Here is a 21,116-nt window from a genome sequence, read left to right on the forward strand (position 1 = left end):
TTAAACTAATGTGATTACTGAAGCATTTTCTGGGGATATAAATACTTTTTTTATTATTTTTGTTGTTTGAAAAATGAATCTACTTACGAGGTATTGACTTATAAAGGGTGTTTTTTTTTAGGGCTATAGAACTTCAATTGCAATAAAACAGCGATGGATTATTCGATTGACATGAATTTCATTTATCCGCAAGATAATCTTGTGGCATTACATTTTAAATATGATTTCTGGCATATGACCGCCACGGCTGGCTCGAATGTAGTCCAATCTGGACGTCCAATTTTCGATGACTTTTTCCAACATTTGTGCCTAGACCAATGACTTTACATAGCCCCACAGAAAGTAGTCTAGCGGGTGTTAAATCACAATATCTTGGAGGCCAATTCACAGGCCCAAAACGTGAAATGAGGCGGTCACCAAACGTGTCTTTCAATAAATCGATTGTGGCACGAGCTGTGTGACATGTTGCGCCGTCTTGTTGGAACCATAGTTCCTGGACATCATGGTTGTTCAATTCAGGAATGAAAAAGTTAGTAATCATGGCTCTATAACGATCACCATTGACTGTAACGTTCTGGCCATCATCGTTTTTGAAGGAGTACGGACCAATGATTCCACCAGCCCATAAAGCGCACCAAACAGTCAGTTTTTTTGGATGTAACGGTGCTTCGACATACACTTGAGGATTAGCTTCACTCCAAATGCGGCAGTTTTGTTTGTTGACGTAGCCATTCAACCAGAAGTGCGCTTCATCGCTAAACAAAATAAAATGGACTTAGTGCGCGATACGTATTCCGCACAGAACCATTATTTTCGAAATGAAATTGCACTATATATTTTTACATAATTATGTAAAAGATAATTATAGTTTGACATCTTATGAAATATCTGACAGTTTTTTGGAAAAATATCGGATATATTTATAATATGGACAGTGATAGCGACTTAGAAGTCTTTACTCCTCCACAAATAAGGAAGTTGGCAAAAAGTATTAAATGTCAGAAAATGTTGAATGTTTAATTTGCATTGAGAATAAACACTTTGCTGCCTAGGCTGGAAAAGTAATAATTTGCTGACTGCTCAGTGTCTACAATATCAATTTTTGCTGTTAATCCGAGAAAAATATATTTTAAAAGAATGTTTCTTTGATTCTTAAGAGCCATATCCTTCTCATGAAATTTTCCATGATTAATTCGTACTTTTGCTAATGTATGTTCTCGATAACTTCTCGAAACTCATCTTCACGATCTTGAATCGATTGTGTAGCGTTGACTTAGACCTTATATTACAAGTGGCCCTAAAGAAAAAAAGGCAAGAGGTGCAAAATCACAAGATTACGGTGGCCATTATTACATGGAGCTTAAGCAATGAGCTGAGTCTATGAAAAGTTAGATTTGTCTCTCTTCCCAACTAGAGACAAGGAGCACCAGAATACTGTTGAACAACCCTGTATAATTATAAATCAAGAAGACTCATTAAACTTTTATATAATTATAATATATTTAATAAAATGATGTTATTTTTTTCAGATTCATTCCGAACGCCCCATAGTTTATTGTGAAGTTAAACATTTTCAATGAACACTATTCCTACAAAAACATGACGTCCCATGTACTTGTAAGCCAAATGAAGTTCCAACAGTCAACCAAGTATAGCACCATGTCAAACGACAGTTACTCCTATTATAAAGAACTGGAGGAGATAAATGCAGACAGGATTGTAAACGAGAGCAAACTCCTACTGGAGAAATATGTGAGAAATAGGGCGATAGATGAACCAGCTTACACAACACTCATTGTTATGTATGGCATCCTTATTGTGGTAGGAGCTCTTGGCAATACTTTGGTGGTGAGTAAATTCCACATTTTAACTATCTCTCCAATTGAGTTTACAATAATGAGAGTGTTTAATTCGAATTGAAAGTTATTTTGACTTTCCTTATGACCATCAGTGAACATAGAGTGTTACACAATAGAATAAGTGCATGCTTTTTCAGTGATGTGTAGGGATTCATCAAGTCAAGTAGCTTGACATTTTAACCAACTACTTGACTTGAACATCGAGCTTGTGAAAAATTACATACTTGAGCTTGACTTGATTTGAGATATTTATTGCTTGACTTGATATCAAGCTACTTGATATTACTTGAGCTTGATAAGTACGCGTCGCACGGCATATATTTCTGCAATTTTGTGCGCGCTCAGGCTGAATAAGGGGATTCCTCGAGCACTGAGAGACTGAAGCATTCGCCAGTGTGACTTTATCAGTAGTTTTCCCACATTTCTATGAAATCTATTGGTAGATTTTGGTAGTTTCAGAAATATCTTTCCAAACTTGGCCAAAATGGCCTAAGATTTTTTATCAACGCCAGCATCTTCAGCTCCTGTTGAAACACAATTTTCCAGAGCTACTCTTACAGTTACAAAAACCCGCAATAGGTAAGGCGACAAATCTATAAAATGCCTCATGTGCCTTAGATCCTGGATGGAAAATTATGAAATCAAACAAAGTTTGGAGGTTTCTCAATATTAGGAAATTTTTTTTTTTAATTCGATGGTGAGGAATATCAGTCACAAGGAACAGTTGTATACAATTTATTCAATGGCAACGTTTCTGAGCATTTAGCTCCTTCATCAGGCTAAAAACAAAAACCAATTTATAAACAACGGCATGGATCGTACAATTGGTGTAGCAATAAAGATAAAAAATACATAAAATGATGTCGCTATATAATAATAAATATGAAATATAAACTAGATGACAAATAACAATGAATAAAAATATAAAGCAAAACAACATGAAACAATTTTTTTTTTATTTTTTATTTTATCATTGTTATGATTTACAGTGATTCAATGTATGTTTCTATTGATGTTACATAAGTTGAAAATAATGGATTATAGCGTCTGTCTTCGGTTCTTTCATCTGAAAAGTTTAAAAAATAAAAGTGTTTTTTGCAAATTATCAATTTTTTATTGATGTGACACTACACAATGAAACTGATAAAAATCAAGTAGCTGATATGATTCAAGTGATGAATAAATACTTGACTTGAATCGAGATTGAAAAACGACTGACTTGAATTCAAGTCAAGCTCAAGCCAAGTAGCTTGAAAATCAAGCCAAGCCGTGAATCCATAGTGATGAGATCCAATTTCACCTCGATGACTTCGAAACATTCAAAACTGCCACATTACGGCTTTGAAAATTTATGAATGATATATAAAAAAACTAACATGGACGTGAATAGTACAGAATAAAAAAAAAACTAATTCCAGTATCTGTTTATGTAATTTAAGGCGAATCTACAATTCAGAGAGCATCAACCTAAGTTCATGAGTTGAACCTGACAATATTGAAACGCTTTCTGGTATCAACAACATTCCCTTTACGATAAAGGTCTGATGAAAATAAATTCATTTTTTATTATTGAAGTCATATATACGTTGCAATCGAAATAATCATGACTATCCATCATCACTTTGACAATATCATATGTACCTATCACTCTTATAAGCCCACTCCTAGCACATATCGTCGGCTAAGAGTGTAAATCTGCTAAGTCCATTTTGAACAATTTCACAGGAGACCAAAAAAACCGTACAGTACAGTGTTATAATAATAATAATAAGAGAGTTTATTCATGAAAATACATTCAATAGAGTTTATTGAATGTATTTTCATGAATAAACTCTCTTATTATTATTATTATAACACTGTACTGTACGGTTTTTTTGGTCTCCTGTGAAATTGTTCAAAATGGACTTAGCAGATTTACACTCTTAGCCGACGATATGGGACAATGAAATCTAATAAGGTTGGGAAAATTCGAAAAATGATTGGATTCCATTATACTTGATTGAGTTCGATAATACAAAACAAAATTGCACACATGATGAAATTCCTTGGTAATGTTGAACATTCAATGACGATTGCATAGATATAATTTAGGAGAATTTTTCCCTCCTGTCAAAGATCATATGTAATTGGAATGCAATTATCGAAAATTACAGCGAAAATTGCATTGTAGGAAGCGAAACAACACTGCGATAATTGTTTTGTTCATAGATGCATAGTTTCTATGAACCTTACACAGATCGAATCTATGGCATCTATGGAATCTATGTCACTTTGAAAAGTTAACAGTTTATTCGGGAAATATTCCCCCGAATTACACTCGTGCATCAAAATGACCGGATAATTTCGCATTCCAGTGTGTTTTCTTTGAAAAACTGCATTCTGTCATTTTCATTTTTGGAAAAAGAGCCCGTCACCGAAGGTGGAGAGATGAACTCATGCAGTTTTTATGACAACACGAAGTCATGCAAAATTATCGGTAATTTTGATGCACTTGTACAATTATTTACGAAAACAGTACTGACTATCCGTTTCAATTCCAAACGCTTGTATATACTGAGTATATTCATTATATCCAGCTGCGTCCATATACCGTAATTTATATTCGCAGAATATCTCATTACCATTATTCCCTCTTTTTTATCAATTAGTCTGCATTACACATGACTACAACTAGGGGTGAAACAACTGTAGAAAATTACGACCCTTTGTCAGATATACACTCCCAGTTTTCTTCGTGAGTGATAGTGATATATATACGCGACACAAGCAAATGACAAAGGTTAGGTTGAACGACGTGCATTGTATCATGCGAGTTCCAATTTTCATCCTGTTTATTGAATTTTCGACTAGAACACGACATCTGCCGTGAAATAATTTGCATTCGATGAACACGAACGTGTGCTCATTAGAGAAAAACCATTTCGAAAATGATATAGTTGAAAGGCAGTTTGTCACATGAATTTATTGGAATTAATGTTAAGTGCCGCCCACGCTTCTGCGAATTAATATTCAAAAAACGAATTAAATTGGGTATTTTGGTTTTGATTTATTGTTTTTTATAATGCATCCTCGAAATTACTACATAATGTTGAATTTCGTGAAAGAGTAATTTGTTGGAGTGAAGGTATGGATGAAAGATAAAAGGTTGGAACTAAATTCATTGATATCATTCCTCTCATGAAGGTGAACGTTTTAATACTCTACTGAATAATGAAATTTATTGATGATAGTGTTATTATATTCTAACGTGAGTTCATTTTAATTCGTGGCCAAAAGCGCTATGAAGAAATTAGAGATTTTCTGAGATTACAAGTAGCGCTTTTTCAACCATATATACTTTAACTGACAATGGAACTGCAACACCCAAAAGGAGCTGTATAAATTTTGAAATTTTTGGGTGAAATATAGAACTATGGCAAGGAGTAAATTATTGAAACTTGGAGAAAACAATCGTGAAGGTTTTTCCATGTAAACAATGTTTGTTACTTGAATAATGTAGTCGTTTTTTGAATTTCACAATGAACCAGCTGTTCAAGGAGATCCAAAGTCGATGTTTAGTAGTTGCTAAAATGCCTGAAGCACGTGTACGCGGAATTTATCGCCAGATAAGTTTGATAGAGGTCGAATTATTGGTCTACAGGCGGCGGGGTTGTCATTTTGTGAAATCGCTAACCGTATGAACAGAAATCCAAGTACTGTTATGAGAAGTTGTCAAGAGTGGTTTGATAATGCCCAAAATCAAAGAAGAGTAGGCACCGGACGTCGAAGCAGCACAAATGAAGTTCAGGACTCAAGGCCATTAGAGACCGATTTGCGACAACTCGATCTTTTGCTGATGAGTGGTTAGGAGAACAAGGTCATCCTGTAACTTTCCGAACGGTTTACCGCCGGATAAGGTCTTTTGGACTGCAGCATTATCGATCCCATCTTGTTCTACCTGTGACGGTTGAGCATCGCCGGCAACGATTACAGTGGTGCAGGGAACGTCAACATTGTAATGTGGAATGGCATCAGGTCGTCTTTTCTGATGAAACTCGATTCTCCTTGGGTTCACATCATGGCCGAAGAAGGGTTAAACGACGTCGGGGAGAAAGACATGAATCTCAGGTTGATGTTGAGCGTCATGTACACCGGACCGTAGGTGTTATGGTATGGGGTGTTATTGCACATGCAAGTTGGTCACCTTTAGTCTTTATTTGGGGTAACATGAAAGCGCTTCGTTACCTTCAAGAAATAGTGGAGCCATAAGTTTTCCCTTAACTTAACCGGCTCGAGAATTCAATATTTCAGCAAGATAATGCCCGACCTCATCTTGCCAGAGTTAGTTTAAACTTTTTCGAAACGACCCATGTGAATCTTTTGCCATGGCCGACCAGATTCCCTGATCTTTCGCTCATAGAGCATGATTGGGACATCATGGGTAGAAGGCTTGGAAATTTACCACAGCCTCCGAGGAATTTGGCGGTTCTGAGACATGAAGTACAGAAAGCTTGGGATTGTATCCCTTAAGAAGAACTAGATAATGTTATTGCTTCAATGCCGAGACGTGTTGGGGAGTGTATAGATAATCGCGGAGGACAAATACATTATTAACAAATACATTCAGGTATTGTTATTCAGTTGGCGTAATTCGTTCCTACTTTCGTCATATAAGAAATAGTATATTGTGCAACAAGTGAGGAAAGTCCAACTTTTCTCGAAAGTGTGGATGAAGTGTGGCACGAGCCTGAATGGCGAGTGACTCAAACACACGAGCGAGAAAAGGACTTTCTCCACATGTTGCACACTATACTTTTCCTACAACTGCTATGAAAAGTAACGTATTCTTCATAGCTTACTCAATTTCGAAACTATGTATTGCTCATACTGTGGGAAATATTATTTCTCGCGGCACTTTGCCCACACCTCGCTTGGTAGACCAATGAAATTGGGCTTTTGAGTCGTTTCTGTGGAAACGCAATGAAATAGCACATACTGTCAACGAAGGCCATTTTGATTTGAATCAAGTCCATTACTTGAATTATTGAAATTTGTGCAGTTGTAGGAAAAGTATAGTGTGCAACATGTGGAGAAAGTCCTTTTCTCGCTCGTTGTTTGCTAAACTTCCACACATGCGAGAAAAGTTGGACAGCTCTCTGAGAATAGATGCATCAATAAAACAATGTTGTACCTACAATTTCAATTACAACATCGAGGCATTAGTTCCAATCTGCAAATAGCAAGTTATAATCCCACATCAACTATGAAATCCTGTTCCATCATCAACTATGCTGATACCGGCTACAAACTCATACATGGAAATCGGCTTTACATTTGCTTCATCACTTTAACATGAACGCGTTTGAGAGCTATTGTCGAATGTATCGGACTATCAGAGATTCCGGAAATTTATAGCTCGTTGTTGCATCAGAACTTTCAAACAGGAATCAAACAGTATTGGACTGCTCTTATCGCTTTTGAAATATGAAAAATGCCTTTGACGTTATCCAATAGATTTATTGCAGTTGCTTTCATTACTCAGCATATCGTTTTTATTGTCATTTTCCTAGTAGTGTGAATTTATTGAAAATTATTTTAAACGGATGCCATCGGAATTTATTGACCCGATTGCATCGGAATGCAACAGTTAGTTTCGATCGAATTGGTAGTTTGGAAATTATCAGCAACGCAATATATCGGACAGCCATAGTTGCGGAACCCCTAGTGCGATTTTGTCCATTAACGACTTAAGCGTTGTAGCTTCAGAGTAATAAACATAGATAGAGGGAGCATACGTTTTATTTTCTTTGAGCAGATTTTGTCCCCAACATGAACTATCAAATTTGACATGAAGCGCGTGGAAATGAAAATATATCAGTGATATGATATTTCACTCAGTTTGCGAGTTTTTCCACAAAGAACGCACTTCTTATGTACCATAGTGAATCAACGTTTCATATTATTTACTCAAAATATATTGAAATAATTACCTAAATATTTCAGAAATTCAGAAAACAAACTTCAAGCGTGCCAAACGACGTGAAACAACCGATGACACTAGGAGAGCAAAACTTGCCGAACCTTGGATTTCAGCAGGTAGATACAAAAAAATAATGAATATTCTGCTCATTATAAATTCGACATTTAGGAAAAAATATAGGATTCCAAATATTCAAATATGCATATTTAATCAGGAATCACTCAAATAAATATATTTCATTGAATATAATATACATTCAGAAAGATATAGTAAAATTGTGGTTTGAAAATATATCACAATCCGACAACGTAATCTAACCATGTTGGGGACATGAAAACATTGCGTATACTTCCTCTATCTATGGATATTACTCTACGGTTGTAGCATTCAGTTTTCGAACCTATCCTGATAATTTCAAATTTGTAGGTATAAGGCTAGACTGAAACGAACGGACAGAATTGAACTTCACTATGGATTAGTCATCATTGATTCAAACTTTATCTTGAAAAAATTCCGAAAACTTTGAAATCATTGTGAACTACATAATAAAAAACGGAATAGAATGACTCTCGAGTCTGGCGTACATACGGCACCGCCAGTGCCATACCACTTTTTTTCTTTAGTAGGTACTGGGTGTCCCAAATTCGATACTCAATGAAAACAACTCGAGAACTATTAGATTTTGGGAAAAAAACTTCGAGGACCCCAGATTGATAATGAGACATCAGAGAGCAGATTGTAAATATCTTGATTCTTTCTCAAGTTACAGGGCGTTTCGTAAAAATTACTGTTTCAAATATTTTGCTTTATTTTGGTTTCAGTTCTAGATAATCGAAAAATTCTAAAATGTATAAATATTTTAAATTTATTTCGAGATTTGTTCAAATTTGTGTCGATTTTATAATTGTAATCAAATTTTATATTGGGTGGCCCATTTTATTAGAAATTAATCATCCTTTTACATATATAGAGAAGAGCTGGTGTTTTTTGGGGGCACACTATATGCCTTGATTATAATTATAAAATGGGCACAAAATGAATCAAATCTCAATTTCCAAAAAAAAAAAGAATATAATTTTCCCGAGGCTGCCACTTCTTCTAGACTCAAGCTACGTACTTGAAACCTCACTATGTTGTAGATCAGACTAGATCTCTGAAAAACGTTTCAATTTGAGGGAGTCTATGACAAATATGTAAGGAGATATAACGATCATTGGATGAAGGTTATTTTTTTTTTGTTTTTTTCCCGAGTTTCAAGTTGAAATTTCCTCCAGTTCGTTTTCAAGATCTGTCTCTCATTGATAACTGGCTTTTTGCACAACTGAAAATAATACCACAGGGAAAAAATTTGGCCCTAATGAAGAAGAGATTGCCGAAGTTGAAGCCTATTTCGAAAAGAAAAACGAATCCTTCTACAAAAATGATATTGATAAGTTAGCGTGGAGTACATTTATCACTCTTGATATTCACTATGTTGACGAATAAAGTTGACTTTTCAAGAAAAAAAATGTGGTTTTACTGGTTATTGAGTGAAATGTAAAAATAGCGATCTGTTCGAGCAAAAAATGTCAAAATAACAGATACAACTAATAAAAGGAAGACAAACAGGTAACTTTTTAGTTATGTGAAGAAAATAAACATTAAATTTTATCTAACAGCCTTCATTTTTGTCGTTCATTGCTCTTTCAATGAACAATTCTGATATCTGGAATCTCATTTCAACCAACGTCACGATTGGTTGGACAAGACATCACGACACTGCTCATTTGCATACCTGTGTAAATGAAAATTCGTTTCAGCCAGAATACAAAGTGCGAAAACTTCGAAACTCGACCAACAATTTCCAGCAAGAATGGGATTGAGTTGAAACTTTGTGAGAAATAAAGTTGAATCTTCTCTAACGATGAAACTTCATGTTTGTATAATACGTTTTTCTTTGTGCTGAACGACTGTTCAAGAAAGGTGGCATTCTTTTTCCTGTAACGTTTCCAGAGATGATGCGTATTCCGTGAGGTGTTTACATATTTTCATGCGTTGAGGAAATAACACCGAGAATTTCATACAATGTATTATTATTGCCTCTATGTTGCGTAATATACCGACCCATCAAAATAAAAATAAGAAAAGCACTGGATAGGAGCTTTTGCGAGATTGTTTAAATTTGTAATCATGTAAATTTTTCCCAAATACTCAAATGATCATAATGAAATATAATAATAATAATAATAATAATATATTCATCATCAAAGTTTACATATACATAAACATACATATGAGGGACTAATGAATATTCAAAAAATGGAGAAAACCAAAGTAAAATGGTTTTCTGTGAGTAAAATCACAAATATTACAAAATTTTACATTAGCCTTAATGTGTAGGTAAGTAGATGCAGAGTATCATTCCATTTTCGGTCTTTTCTCAATCCAGTGTGAATAGTCCAATTCAGGTTCAGTGTCGCAATTCGGTGATCCATATCCATATCCGTGTATTATGTCACAGTTCGGGTAAATTCTCAGTTATCGAGTAGTTGGTCAAGATTCGGGTAAGTAATATATACACACATATACATATATATATATACATACATATATACACACATTTATTTTATTATTTATTTAGAGTTTATAATATGATTATGTATATAACATGTAGAATGGCTTGCTATGAAATAAATAGAATAAAATGTCCTTTTATCTTTCTTTCCAAAAACCATTAATAGTTATTAAATCGTGCATCAATTTAAATTCGAGGAAAAAGTACTGTGGAGGTTTTAAAATTTTTTGCTTAATATGAAGAAATCTGCGTCCGAGGCTCATCGAATGCTCTCAGATACCTATGGTGAGGCCGCTTTTAGTGAAAAAACGTGCCAGATGAGTGGTTTCAATGCTTCAAGAACGGTAGTTTTGACGTCGAAGACCAGCATGGCAGTGGAAGAGAGAATGTCTTCGAAGATTCAGAATTGGAGGCATTACTCGATCAAGACTCGTGTCAAACGCAATAAGAATTTGTAGGATCATTGGGAGTGACGCAACGAGCGATTTCAAAACTCTTGAAAGTCATGGGAATGATTCAGAAACAAGGAAATTGGGTGCTGTACGAGTTGAAGCCGAGAAATGTTGAACGGCGTTTGTTTCCTTGTGTGTCAAGACATATTTGGAAACGTTGAAATGGAAAGTCCTACCCCACCCGCCGTATTCTCCAGACGGTGTATCACTTGTTTCTATCAATGGTACACGGCCTGCCTGACCAGCACTTCCGGTCTTATGAAGAAGTAAAAAATTTGATCGATTCGTGGATCGTTTCCAAGATCAATGCGGGATTCGTATGCTGCCCGAAAGATGGAAGAAAGTAACGGCCAGCGATGGACAATACCTTGAATCATGAATGAAGAACCAGTTTTTTACAATAAAGCTTCGAATTCGGAAAAAAATCGTGGTAGCAAAGTTGTACTCTTATGTACCAATACTTTTCTCACAGTTTCGAAAATAAAAATTCTAAAATATGACAGTTCCAACAGGAATAGAACAATAACCAGGTACTTAACGATGATATTTGATGAATCAAAATTTCGTATGGATCTAGCACCGAAGCCATCAAACGAATTGTATTGACAAATTCAACCGAGAAATTCGAACCAGAAGATTTATTGAACATTTCAAGTCTGTAGCTTATTACGATTAGGAGTTATCGTGTACAATTTTTTTGTCAGTTTGTCGACCCCAATCTTTCAATATCACCCCCGCTTCAAAATTGCAAATTGAAGACAATTGAACAAAATTATAGCCCGCTGTTCTCCTGGAACAATCACAAAAAATAGCGATGAAATTTTTTCCCCTCTATTTCACAACCAGTGTAATCCTAAGAAAGAACTGTTGAATAAAGCAGTCACCGAAATGGAAATTAATGATTCAATTCTACGAAGAGACAAATCCAGATGGAGTTCATGTGTGGTACGGAGCTGAATGAACTTTTCCGCAGCAAGTTTAGAGATTTTCCGCTTCGGATGTAGGGATTTCCGATTGCTCATCCATTTGGAAAATTCAGCGGAGTAAAATTCCGATGTCTAGAACCGAGCTGATTCCCAATCAATCATGTCTACCATAAATTGGTTGGCAGAGAGTGATAAATTCGATTTGAATGGGGAAGAAATGTTGTTTATCTAGCCTTGGGTGAAGGACTCATTAATGTTGTCGGTTGAAATTTGAGTTTTCCAAACGATAATACATTTGCGTTTTATCTTTCTTCAATAGAGCTTGTTTGCTGATAGAACAACAAATTTTCATTCTAGAGTAATAATAATACACGTCAAAAAATTTCAATTGCTCAACTGAAAAGCACGTTTCAAGATTTGGTTGAAATTCATTTTGTCGTTAAAAGTTGCCATAACTCTCTTATAACAGGCCAATTAAAAAGTCTCCGGTCTGCCATAGTAAAACACATTTTTTTTGGCAAAATTCGATTTTATTATTCAACATAGTTGCCTTCGAGGGCGATACAGCGATTATAGCGATCTTCCAACTTTTCGATACCATTGTTGTAGTACGATTTGTCATTCGCTTCAAAATAGGCCTCAGTTTCGGCGATTACTCCTTCATTGGCGCTAAATTTCTTTCCAGCGAGCATTCTTTTGAGGGTCTGAGAACAAGAAAAAGTCGCTGGGTGCCAGATCTGGCGAATACGATGGATGCAGAAGCAATTCGAAGCCCAACTCATGCAATTTTGCCATTGTTTTTATTGATTTGTAACACGGCGCATTGTCTTGATGAAACCGCACCTTTTTTTTCTTCAAATGGGGCCGTTTTTTAACAATTTCATAATTTTAAACGATCCACTAACGCTATATGATAATCGCTTTTGATGGTCTGGCCCTTTTGGAGGTAAACAATGAACCTTGCGTATCCCAGAATACTGATGCCATTATCTTGCCAGCTGACTGATGTGTTTTTCCTCGCTTTGGATTGGTTCATCGTATGCAGTCCACTCAGCTGACTGACGATTGGACTCCGGAGTGAAATGATGGAACCGTCTTTCATTTATTGTCACAAATCGACGCAAAAATTCAGGTTTATTGCACTTAAACAGCTCCAAACACTGCTCAGAATCATTAACACGTTGTTGCTTTTGATCGATTGTGAGCTCACGCGGCACTCATTTTGCACACAGCTTTCTCATGTACAAATTTTCGTGAATGATATGATGTACTCGATCAGATGATATCTTCACAATGTCTTCTAGCTCGATCAACTTCACTTTACGGTCATTGAAAATCATTTTGTGAACTTTTTCGATTTTTTCGTTGGTGACAGCCTCTTTTGGGCGACCACTGCGTTCGCCGTTTTCGGTGCTCATTTCACCACGTTTAAACTTAGCATTTCAATCAATGATGGTTGATTTTCCTGGTGCAGACCCCGGAAACTCTTCATCAAGCTAAGATTTTGCTTCAACTGTATTTTTTACCTTCAAAAATCAATATTTCATCAGCACCCGGAATTCTTTTTTCTCTATCTTTTTTCAAAAAACAATAGCACTCACAACGCAATATTTCACAAACTTGACTGGGACTGCTGTCAAATTTGGACACTGCCTTGGCTGAATTCGGCTAATTGAACTATCAGCCGCGGCAGTTAACTATACTCTGCTGCCTAGTAAAACAAATAAGTATTTTTTACCGATGAATCCTCATTTTATTTCCATTGTCAACACAATTCTCTAGTTGATACATGGGATTTTATTCTGATATGAATACCTGGGGAAAATGAAAATATTATTATGACAGTCCAATGCTGAATGCACTTCAAATTTTCGCAATGAATTCGTGGATAAATCCTGCTGTTGGTTCACCAGTAATATATATTTATGTTTCATCAAACAAATCCACATATTTTTTCGACGGAATTACTCTATTTTCCAACTGCATCTTCATTAGGGAACGTTCAAACATGATGTTTTTACTCTAGTCCCAATTATTTCCATTTGCTTACACTATACGTTCATGGCCGTAAGCGTAAATACAAAAAAGCAGTGAATTCCAGTAATATGCCATACGAAATGAGTAGAATCTCTGTGCATATAACAATCTTCCTGTGGAATTTAAAAATGGAACACGTTGCAAAAAGGAAATTAGAGGTTTTTGGGATATTACACTCCGCTCAGGAATTCCTCTTTAATGGTTTCCAGTGGAATTTATGAGTTTTTTTATGAAAATGGAATTTTTTTATTTTATTCTGAATTTTTCATTTATGAGCTCTCGTTTGATAATAATTCATGAACAAATTTGAATTATACTTTGACTTTGGCTTCATGGGTGCTTTAAACTAGCGGAATATGGGAGTTAAATATTCATTAGATAAGAGTAAACAGTGCAGTTTTCCCTTTGGGCAGTTACTATATTAGTTGCTCTATTTGCTCATTTTTAATAATTCTCGCACAGGGCCGGCGCGAATAATTTTGGCGCCTGAAGCAAATAATTTTTTGGCTCTCTTACTGAAAAAGTAGCAATAACTACCTGACCTCCTGACCTGCTCCGATGATAGTACAGAACTTTCTACTTCCGATGAAGAATCTTGTAATCGTGCTTAAAAAAAATTGAATTCTAGTGAATGAAGAACATTGAAATATTTTAATATACAGGGTGGCCATTTGAAAACGAAACAGACGAGATTACAGACGAAATAAAGTTTTTCGATAGAAATGCTCGGACAGGTCGATTTCTGTTTCGAGGGGGACAACTTAAGATGTAGGTTACGGACGCATAGCGCTTCAACCCTTGCTGCTACAACCCCCACCCCCAATTTTTGAATAGGGAAGATGGGGTTAGTGATACCTCAATTTAAAGGTATTTTTATACTGATTTCAGCACAGTAATATTTTTTTCATTTTATGCATTAGTTCTCGAAATATTCATGCGTTAGTTAGTTAGGAAGGAAGCCACAGTCATGGTTGTTTTGAAGCTCAAAATGTCGATTTTTCACAAAACACTACAAGTGCCATGAAAACACCACTTCATTTTCAAATACTTAGTTAAGAATATTTTGAGAACTAATGCATAAAATGAAAAAACAATTACTGTGCTGAAATCAGTATAAAAATACCTTTCAAATGAGGCATCACTCACCCCATCTTCCCTATTCAAAATTTGGGGGTGAGGGTTGTAGTAGCAAGGGTTGAAGCTTTATGCGTCCGTAACCTACATCTTAAGTTGTCCCCCTCGAAACAGAAATCGACCTGTCCGAGCATTTCTATCGAAAAACTTTATTTCGTCTGTAATCTCATCTGTTTCGTTTTCAAATGGCCACCCTGTATAATATTGTACCGGGTTTTTAAAGGTTTTTTAATTTAATAAAACAGCTAGTTACGCTGTCGGTATCTTGATTTATTCCTGGATTTCTTCGACGCGGATGACCAATGCGTAAGTATTATATCTGATTTTCTCATTCACAAGACACAGCATACGACCGATGAAAGATTACCTATCACAATACAAGATACAAAGGGCGGTAGGGCATGCAAAGCTTCGAAAACTAAATGGAATTAAAAACATGTGAAAATATTTAGCATTTAACAGTAACTAATTTCGAATGCGAAATCGTAAGAATTTTCCACATGATATAAATGTGTAAACAACTTCCACATAATTCGAAAGAGAATATTATTTTCTATCATCCATTCAAGTAATATTCCAATTCTGTATTATTGAGGAGCTTCCACGAATTATAATCAATTTCGTAGAATATGTGTAAATACAAAATCGGCCATTGCAGTGTAAGGCTTGCAGTGTGTACCTATTCGGTGGTATTGATAATATTCCAGTCAATTTACCAAGCACTTTGAAGGGTTTGGCTCACACAACTGCTACGTTATTCAATATTGGATGAAATTACCTCAAATGGAACTGTATTTGGTTTGAAATCGATTTTAATCAATATGAAAATTTACCATAACAGTAAACACTTCACTGATTTCCTCTTTGATTATTCGAGCAAATAATTGATCATCCCAAAGCAATGTCGTCAATTTATGATACACCGAAATGAAATCTAGAAATGATTCTGGTTGGTTGAGTATCATACATGCGAATTTAAATTTTTATGACTCGAACATAACTTAAAGACGCTTCTGAACGTGAGAGTTAACTGGATTTGATATAGGACAGTTTAAACTACATTGTATTTAATTCCAAGGTATATAAATTTAGTGGCAAGAATTGTTTGGGTACCTACATGTTTTTCAATATTTGAAGAATAAGGTAGAGAACGACTGTAAAATATACAGTTTAGATATAATTTTAACTCTTCAACCGACATATTCATTCGTGGTGAGATTGTAGAGCTCCATGATCTTCAAGGCGAAAGATTCTTCAAATCATTTGAACAAAAAGGTTCCTGAAACCTGAGTCTGCATACGCTACGTATTCCAAGTACAGGGTATTTCTTGTTGTCCTACTTTTTTGTGATAATTATACCAGTTATAGAAGCTTTATTTATTTTTATTGCTAAAAAATTGGGGAACTAACAACCACAAATAATAAATGATTCTTCATCATAGCTAACTCAAATGATTTTTATGATAATTAAGATTTTCCGGAATATTTCAATAGAATCATTTGAGTTTTTCCTCGAAATCTATAGAAGATATGATAAAATTACAAAAACAAAACTTTTTCTACATTTTTTCAACTGGTGGTTCAAGAAAAATCTTCTGGAGGATAAAAACTGGCACTGTTCCAGAAAAAATATCACCCAGTAGCTTTGCAATCGAAATTTCCATATCACGCAGAAATATCAAACTTTAACCACCTGTATCTTCAAAACGAAATGTTAAAGGTCGCATATTCATGAAACTTTTTTTTCAACTATCTGATGAATATCTCATTTTCGTATATATTCTTATTTAGGAAAACTCTGTATACATCTGGATCATCAGTTTTTTAATAATTGAAAAAACTGGGTCGCTTTATGAGTGAAATAAATAGTTCCTAAAGAATTTATGTCTTCCAATTTCCTTTGTACTGACACATTCAATCTTGCTGAGATTGTAAAGCTCAATAAGCTTGGGAACCAGAACTGCATTCAGACACCTTACCACCAAGACTTGACTATACTTCTGAACGTGAGATTTGGATTCAATTCATGGGGTATGGAAAGAAATACATACATACAGTGGATAACAAGTTATTGAAATTTGAATATTTGACTGCAAAATTGATCAGTTCCGATAAAGTTTAGTTCTTCTAACTGACCCCAGTACTGCTACATTAATTCTTGGCGTAAGTTTAAAGCTCTTTATGAGCTTGTAAGAAGTGATTAAGCATAACATAAAGACACTTCTGAATATAGAAAAGATATATATTTGAAATTTATGAATAATTTTTTGATGTCGAAGTGGACACATTCACACACAAAAAATTGTCTTGTTTCATTCAACAAATTGATAGTTGATTGGGGCGGCCAAGACTTTTGACTATGTGTGCAGATAATTTTGGTATTTCCAACTTACCCCATCATTGACAAATTAATTCCTGGTGATATTGAGGAGCCCGATAAGCTTGGGAAATCGATTCCAGCCCCTTTTTCATTTGAGTAACCCTCGTGAACTTTTATCGAAGAAACGTGGAGAACCTTCTGTCTCGCGCCAGTGCTTCTATGGAATTTTTTTCAACGCAATATTGATATCCCCTCTATATGAGCTGAACTTCGAGTAGCTTTGAGTGCGGTCAGTGTCTGGATGGGTGGTGCAGGTCAAGGATTTCAAGTAAAAATGAGGAGATGGGAAAGCGCGCCTAGTACCCGACTCCACGTCTGTAATTTATTGGGCCAATTGAAAAGTCCCCGGTATGATGCACAGATGGCGGTGCTAGTATTAAATCCATATGATTTTTAATTAGTTCCAACCCTCAAACGATACGTGTCAAAATTTGACAGCAGTCCGACCATTAGTTTGTGAGATATTGCGTTGTGAGTGTAGCTACTTTTGTTATTTGAAAGAAAATAATTTCGGGTGCTGCTAAAATATTGCTTTTTGAAGGGACAGTTGAAGCACAATCTTGGCTTGATGCAGAGTTTCCGGGGTCTGTACCAGGAAAATCAATCAGCATTGATTGGTATGCTAAATTTATACGTGGTAAAATGAGCACCGAAGACGGCGAACGCAGTGGACGCCCAAAAAAGGCTGTCACCGACGAAAAAATCAAAAAAGTTCACAAAATAATTTTGAATGATCGTAAAGTGAAGTTTATCGAGATAGCAGACATTGTGAAGATATCATCTGAATGTGTACATCGTATCATTCACGAATCTTTGTACATGAGAAAGCTGTGTGCAAAATGGGTGCCGCGCGAGCTCAAAATCGATCAAAAGCAACAACGTGTTAATGATTCTGAGCAGTGTTTGAAGCTGCTTAAGTGCAATAAACTTGAGTTTTTGCGTCGATGGCTGCATCATATTACTCTTGAGTCAAATCGACAGTCAGCTGAGTTGACTGCACACGATGAACCGAATCCAAAGCGAGGAAAAATACAACTGTCAGCTGGCAAAGTTATGACATCAGATTCTGGTATGCGCAAGGTATAATATACTTTGATTATCTCCAAAGAGATCAGAACATCAACATCGATTATTATAAAATAGCGTAATTGGATCGTTTAAAGGATGAAATCGTTAAAAAACGGCCCCATTTAAAGAAAAAAAGGTGCTGTTTCAGCAAGACAATGCGCTGTGCCATAAATCAATGAAGACAATGGCAAAATTGCATTAATTGGGCTTCGAATTGCTTCTGCATCCACTGTATTCGCCAGATCTGGCCCCAAGTGACTTTTTTCTGTTCTCAGACCTTAAAAGAATGGTCATTGGAAAAAAAACTTAACGCCATTGAAGAAGTAATCGCCGGAACTGATATCTATTTTGAAGCGAAGGACAAATCGTACTACAAAAAAGGTAGCGAAAAGTTGGAAAAAAAATTTATTCCATACTATTTCTTAGAGGGAGCAGCTTTTACACCCTGTTGGGCTTTCATAACTTTCACTACATTTTTTTGTTCTTCAAGAAGGAAAGCTCTGACGATCTTTTCCTTCACGCACTTGTGGCACAACACACCACCATAAGCCCTCTTGACCATCTTCTTACGTCTGCAGAGCCTGGACCTTTCATAGGATCTGGCTGGCACAATACCCCTCAATTTATCTTTGCATTGACCACAGTTTGGTACACTCTTTGCTTTTTTGAGGTACAAGTAGTTCAATCTACCACCAGGAGTACGAACTATTCGCCTCCTGTTGGATTTTTATTGTATGACAACCTCCTTCTGAAAACTAACCGTTGAACCATTTTGATGATCTCCAATCAACGAAATGGGAAAGGAAGATCGCTATAATCGCTGTATCGCCCTCGAAGGCAACTATGTTGAATAATAAAATCGAATTTTGCCAAAAAAATGTGTTTTACTATGGTAGATCGTGGATTTTTCAATTGACCTGTTATAAGGTGATATGCGTAAACTATTATCGAACGAGTGTGGAGAACCATCTGTCTCGCGCCAGTGCTTCTATGGAATTTTTTCAAAGCAATGTTGATATCCCCTTGATATGAGGTGAAGTTCGAGCACGGTCAGTGTCTAGATGGGTAGAGCAGGTCAAGGATTTCAACTGAAAATGAGGAAATAAAAAAGCGTGCAAGGTTCCCGACTCCACATCAGTGCTCTACACCATTTTTTTCGATTTGGGACTGAAAAACCTTCCAGGTAGGGACCCAGACAAGGGTTGGGTTTCAACGAATCGTAAAGAAATCTTTTCTGCGAGCGACTCCGGAATCTGGGATCGTTCAATGCGATAGCGGAGCGAATTTCACTTAATTCAATTTTCCAATTTCACGCTTCTCCAACCAGATAGGTAATTTTCGGGTATATTATCTTGTCGCCTCCAACTCCAGAACCTAAATTATCGGGCATCTCTAGGCATCCAGATTTTATGCAGATTGTTCGGAATATTTCTCGCGTCATTTCCTCCTGATCGAGTCGGCTATGGAACGCGGGAATCATCGTTAGGATCTTTCTCAATCCTGAGATTGGTTGGCGGGTTTACACTCTATTTAGTTAATCCAGTCATCTAAGTGAAAACTAGGTGAGTATCTCGGAATTTGAGGTATCCAGCTAAGCTATAAACTAGTATAAACTTTTATTTTGACAATTTGATGAAATAAAATGAAACAAAATAATTTTCACTGGATTGTTTTATTGTTAGCAACAATTGTTTCTCCACACTGTGGCTTCATCAGGCTACATTCCTGACTGATAAGGGTACAGAGATTTTCGGAAACTTATATAGGAACAAAAATTCGACAAAAATATTCGATAGGATATCATAAACTGATAAGTTATATTGCACAATTTTTCGCCTAGGATTTCCCAACTATCGCAAGGAATCCATATATAAACCATAGGGCAATCATTACAGGTCAACTTGTAGACACCGGATTTATTTTCTTTCTCAGTTTTATCTCCATTGTTTTTCAGGAACATCTTTTTTTTATGAACATCTCCAGAATAAAAAATCAAGAATTGATTACATTGCAAATTGTTACCTTTCAAAATACATTTTCAACTATATCTACCAAAAAAAGTACCTATAGGGCGACAAAGTAATTTATTTATGGCATCCCTAATAGGCATGGGATATGTTGGGCCTAAGGTAACATATCAATTCATCTACTGCAATCACGAATTTTCAAAGATCTATTCGAAGGTGTTCAAAAGAGGAGACCTATTTATATATATTTTGATTCTTCAACAAAATCAGTCTATAATTATACATCTTTGCTCCAGGGAAAGAAATTTGGCTGTTATGAAGAAGTAATAGCCGAGGTTGAAGCTTATTCCGAAAGCAATTTTAATAACTCATAATACACTACGCCGAGCTGGTCCCACCAAATACTGAGCATGACCTTAGAACCGTGAATATTCGGTTTGGCCATCGACGTGGAAGCATGATTTTCTGCGATTGTGATTATCATAATGATCCAATTTTTCTTCTCCAGTCATAATGCGATGCAGAAATCTCTTTCGTCTTTCGTCTTTGCCTTGCAAGCAACTGTTCACAAGGAAACAAAAGCCGTTCAACATCTGTCGGCTTCAACTCGTACGGCACCCAGTCTCCTTGTTTCTGAATCATTCCCATGACTTTCAGGCGTTTTGAAATGGCTTGTTGCGTCACTCCCAATAATCCTGCCAATTCTTATTGCGTTCAACACGAGTCTTGACTTGATCAAGTAATGCCTCCAATTCTGCATCTTCGAAAACCTTCTCTCTT

At 36.0% G+C, this 21,116-nt stretch overlaps 1 protein-coding gene and 1 pseudogene across 1 annotated transcript in view; one reads left to right on the forward strand and one right to left on the reverse strand.

Moving 5' to 3' along the window:
• LOC123680267 (neuropeptide F receptor) overlaps positions 1-21,116 on the forward strand; it is a 113,452-nt gene that overhangs the window by 50,392 nt on the left and 41,944 nt on the right. The window contains exon 2 of the mRNA XM_045618070.1: positions 1,530-1,848. Coding sequence (XP_045474026.1) covers positions 1,600-1,848 — 249 coding nt within the window. The 5' untranslated portion in view covers positions 1,530-1,599. The remainder of the gene's footprint in view (positions 1-1,529; positions 1,849-21,116) is intronic.
• LOC123680268 lies at positions 18,772-19,155 on the reverse strand (annotated as a pseudogene).

Source organism: Harmonia axyridis, chromosome 5, assembly GCF_914767665.1.
Source record: "Harmonia axyridis chromosome 5, icHarAxyr1.1, whole genome shotgun sequence".
In the NCBI taxonomy this organism is placed as follows: domain Eukaryota; kingdom Metazoa; phylum Arthropoda; class Insecta; order Coleoptera; family Coccinellidae; genus Harmonia; species Harmonia axyridis.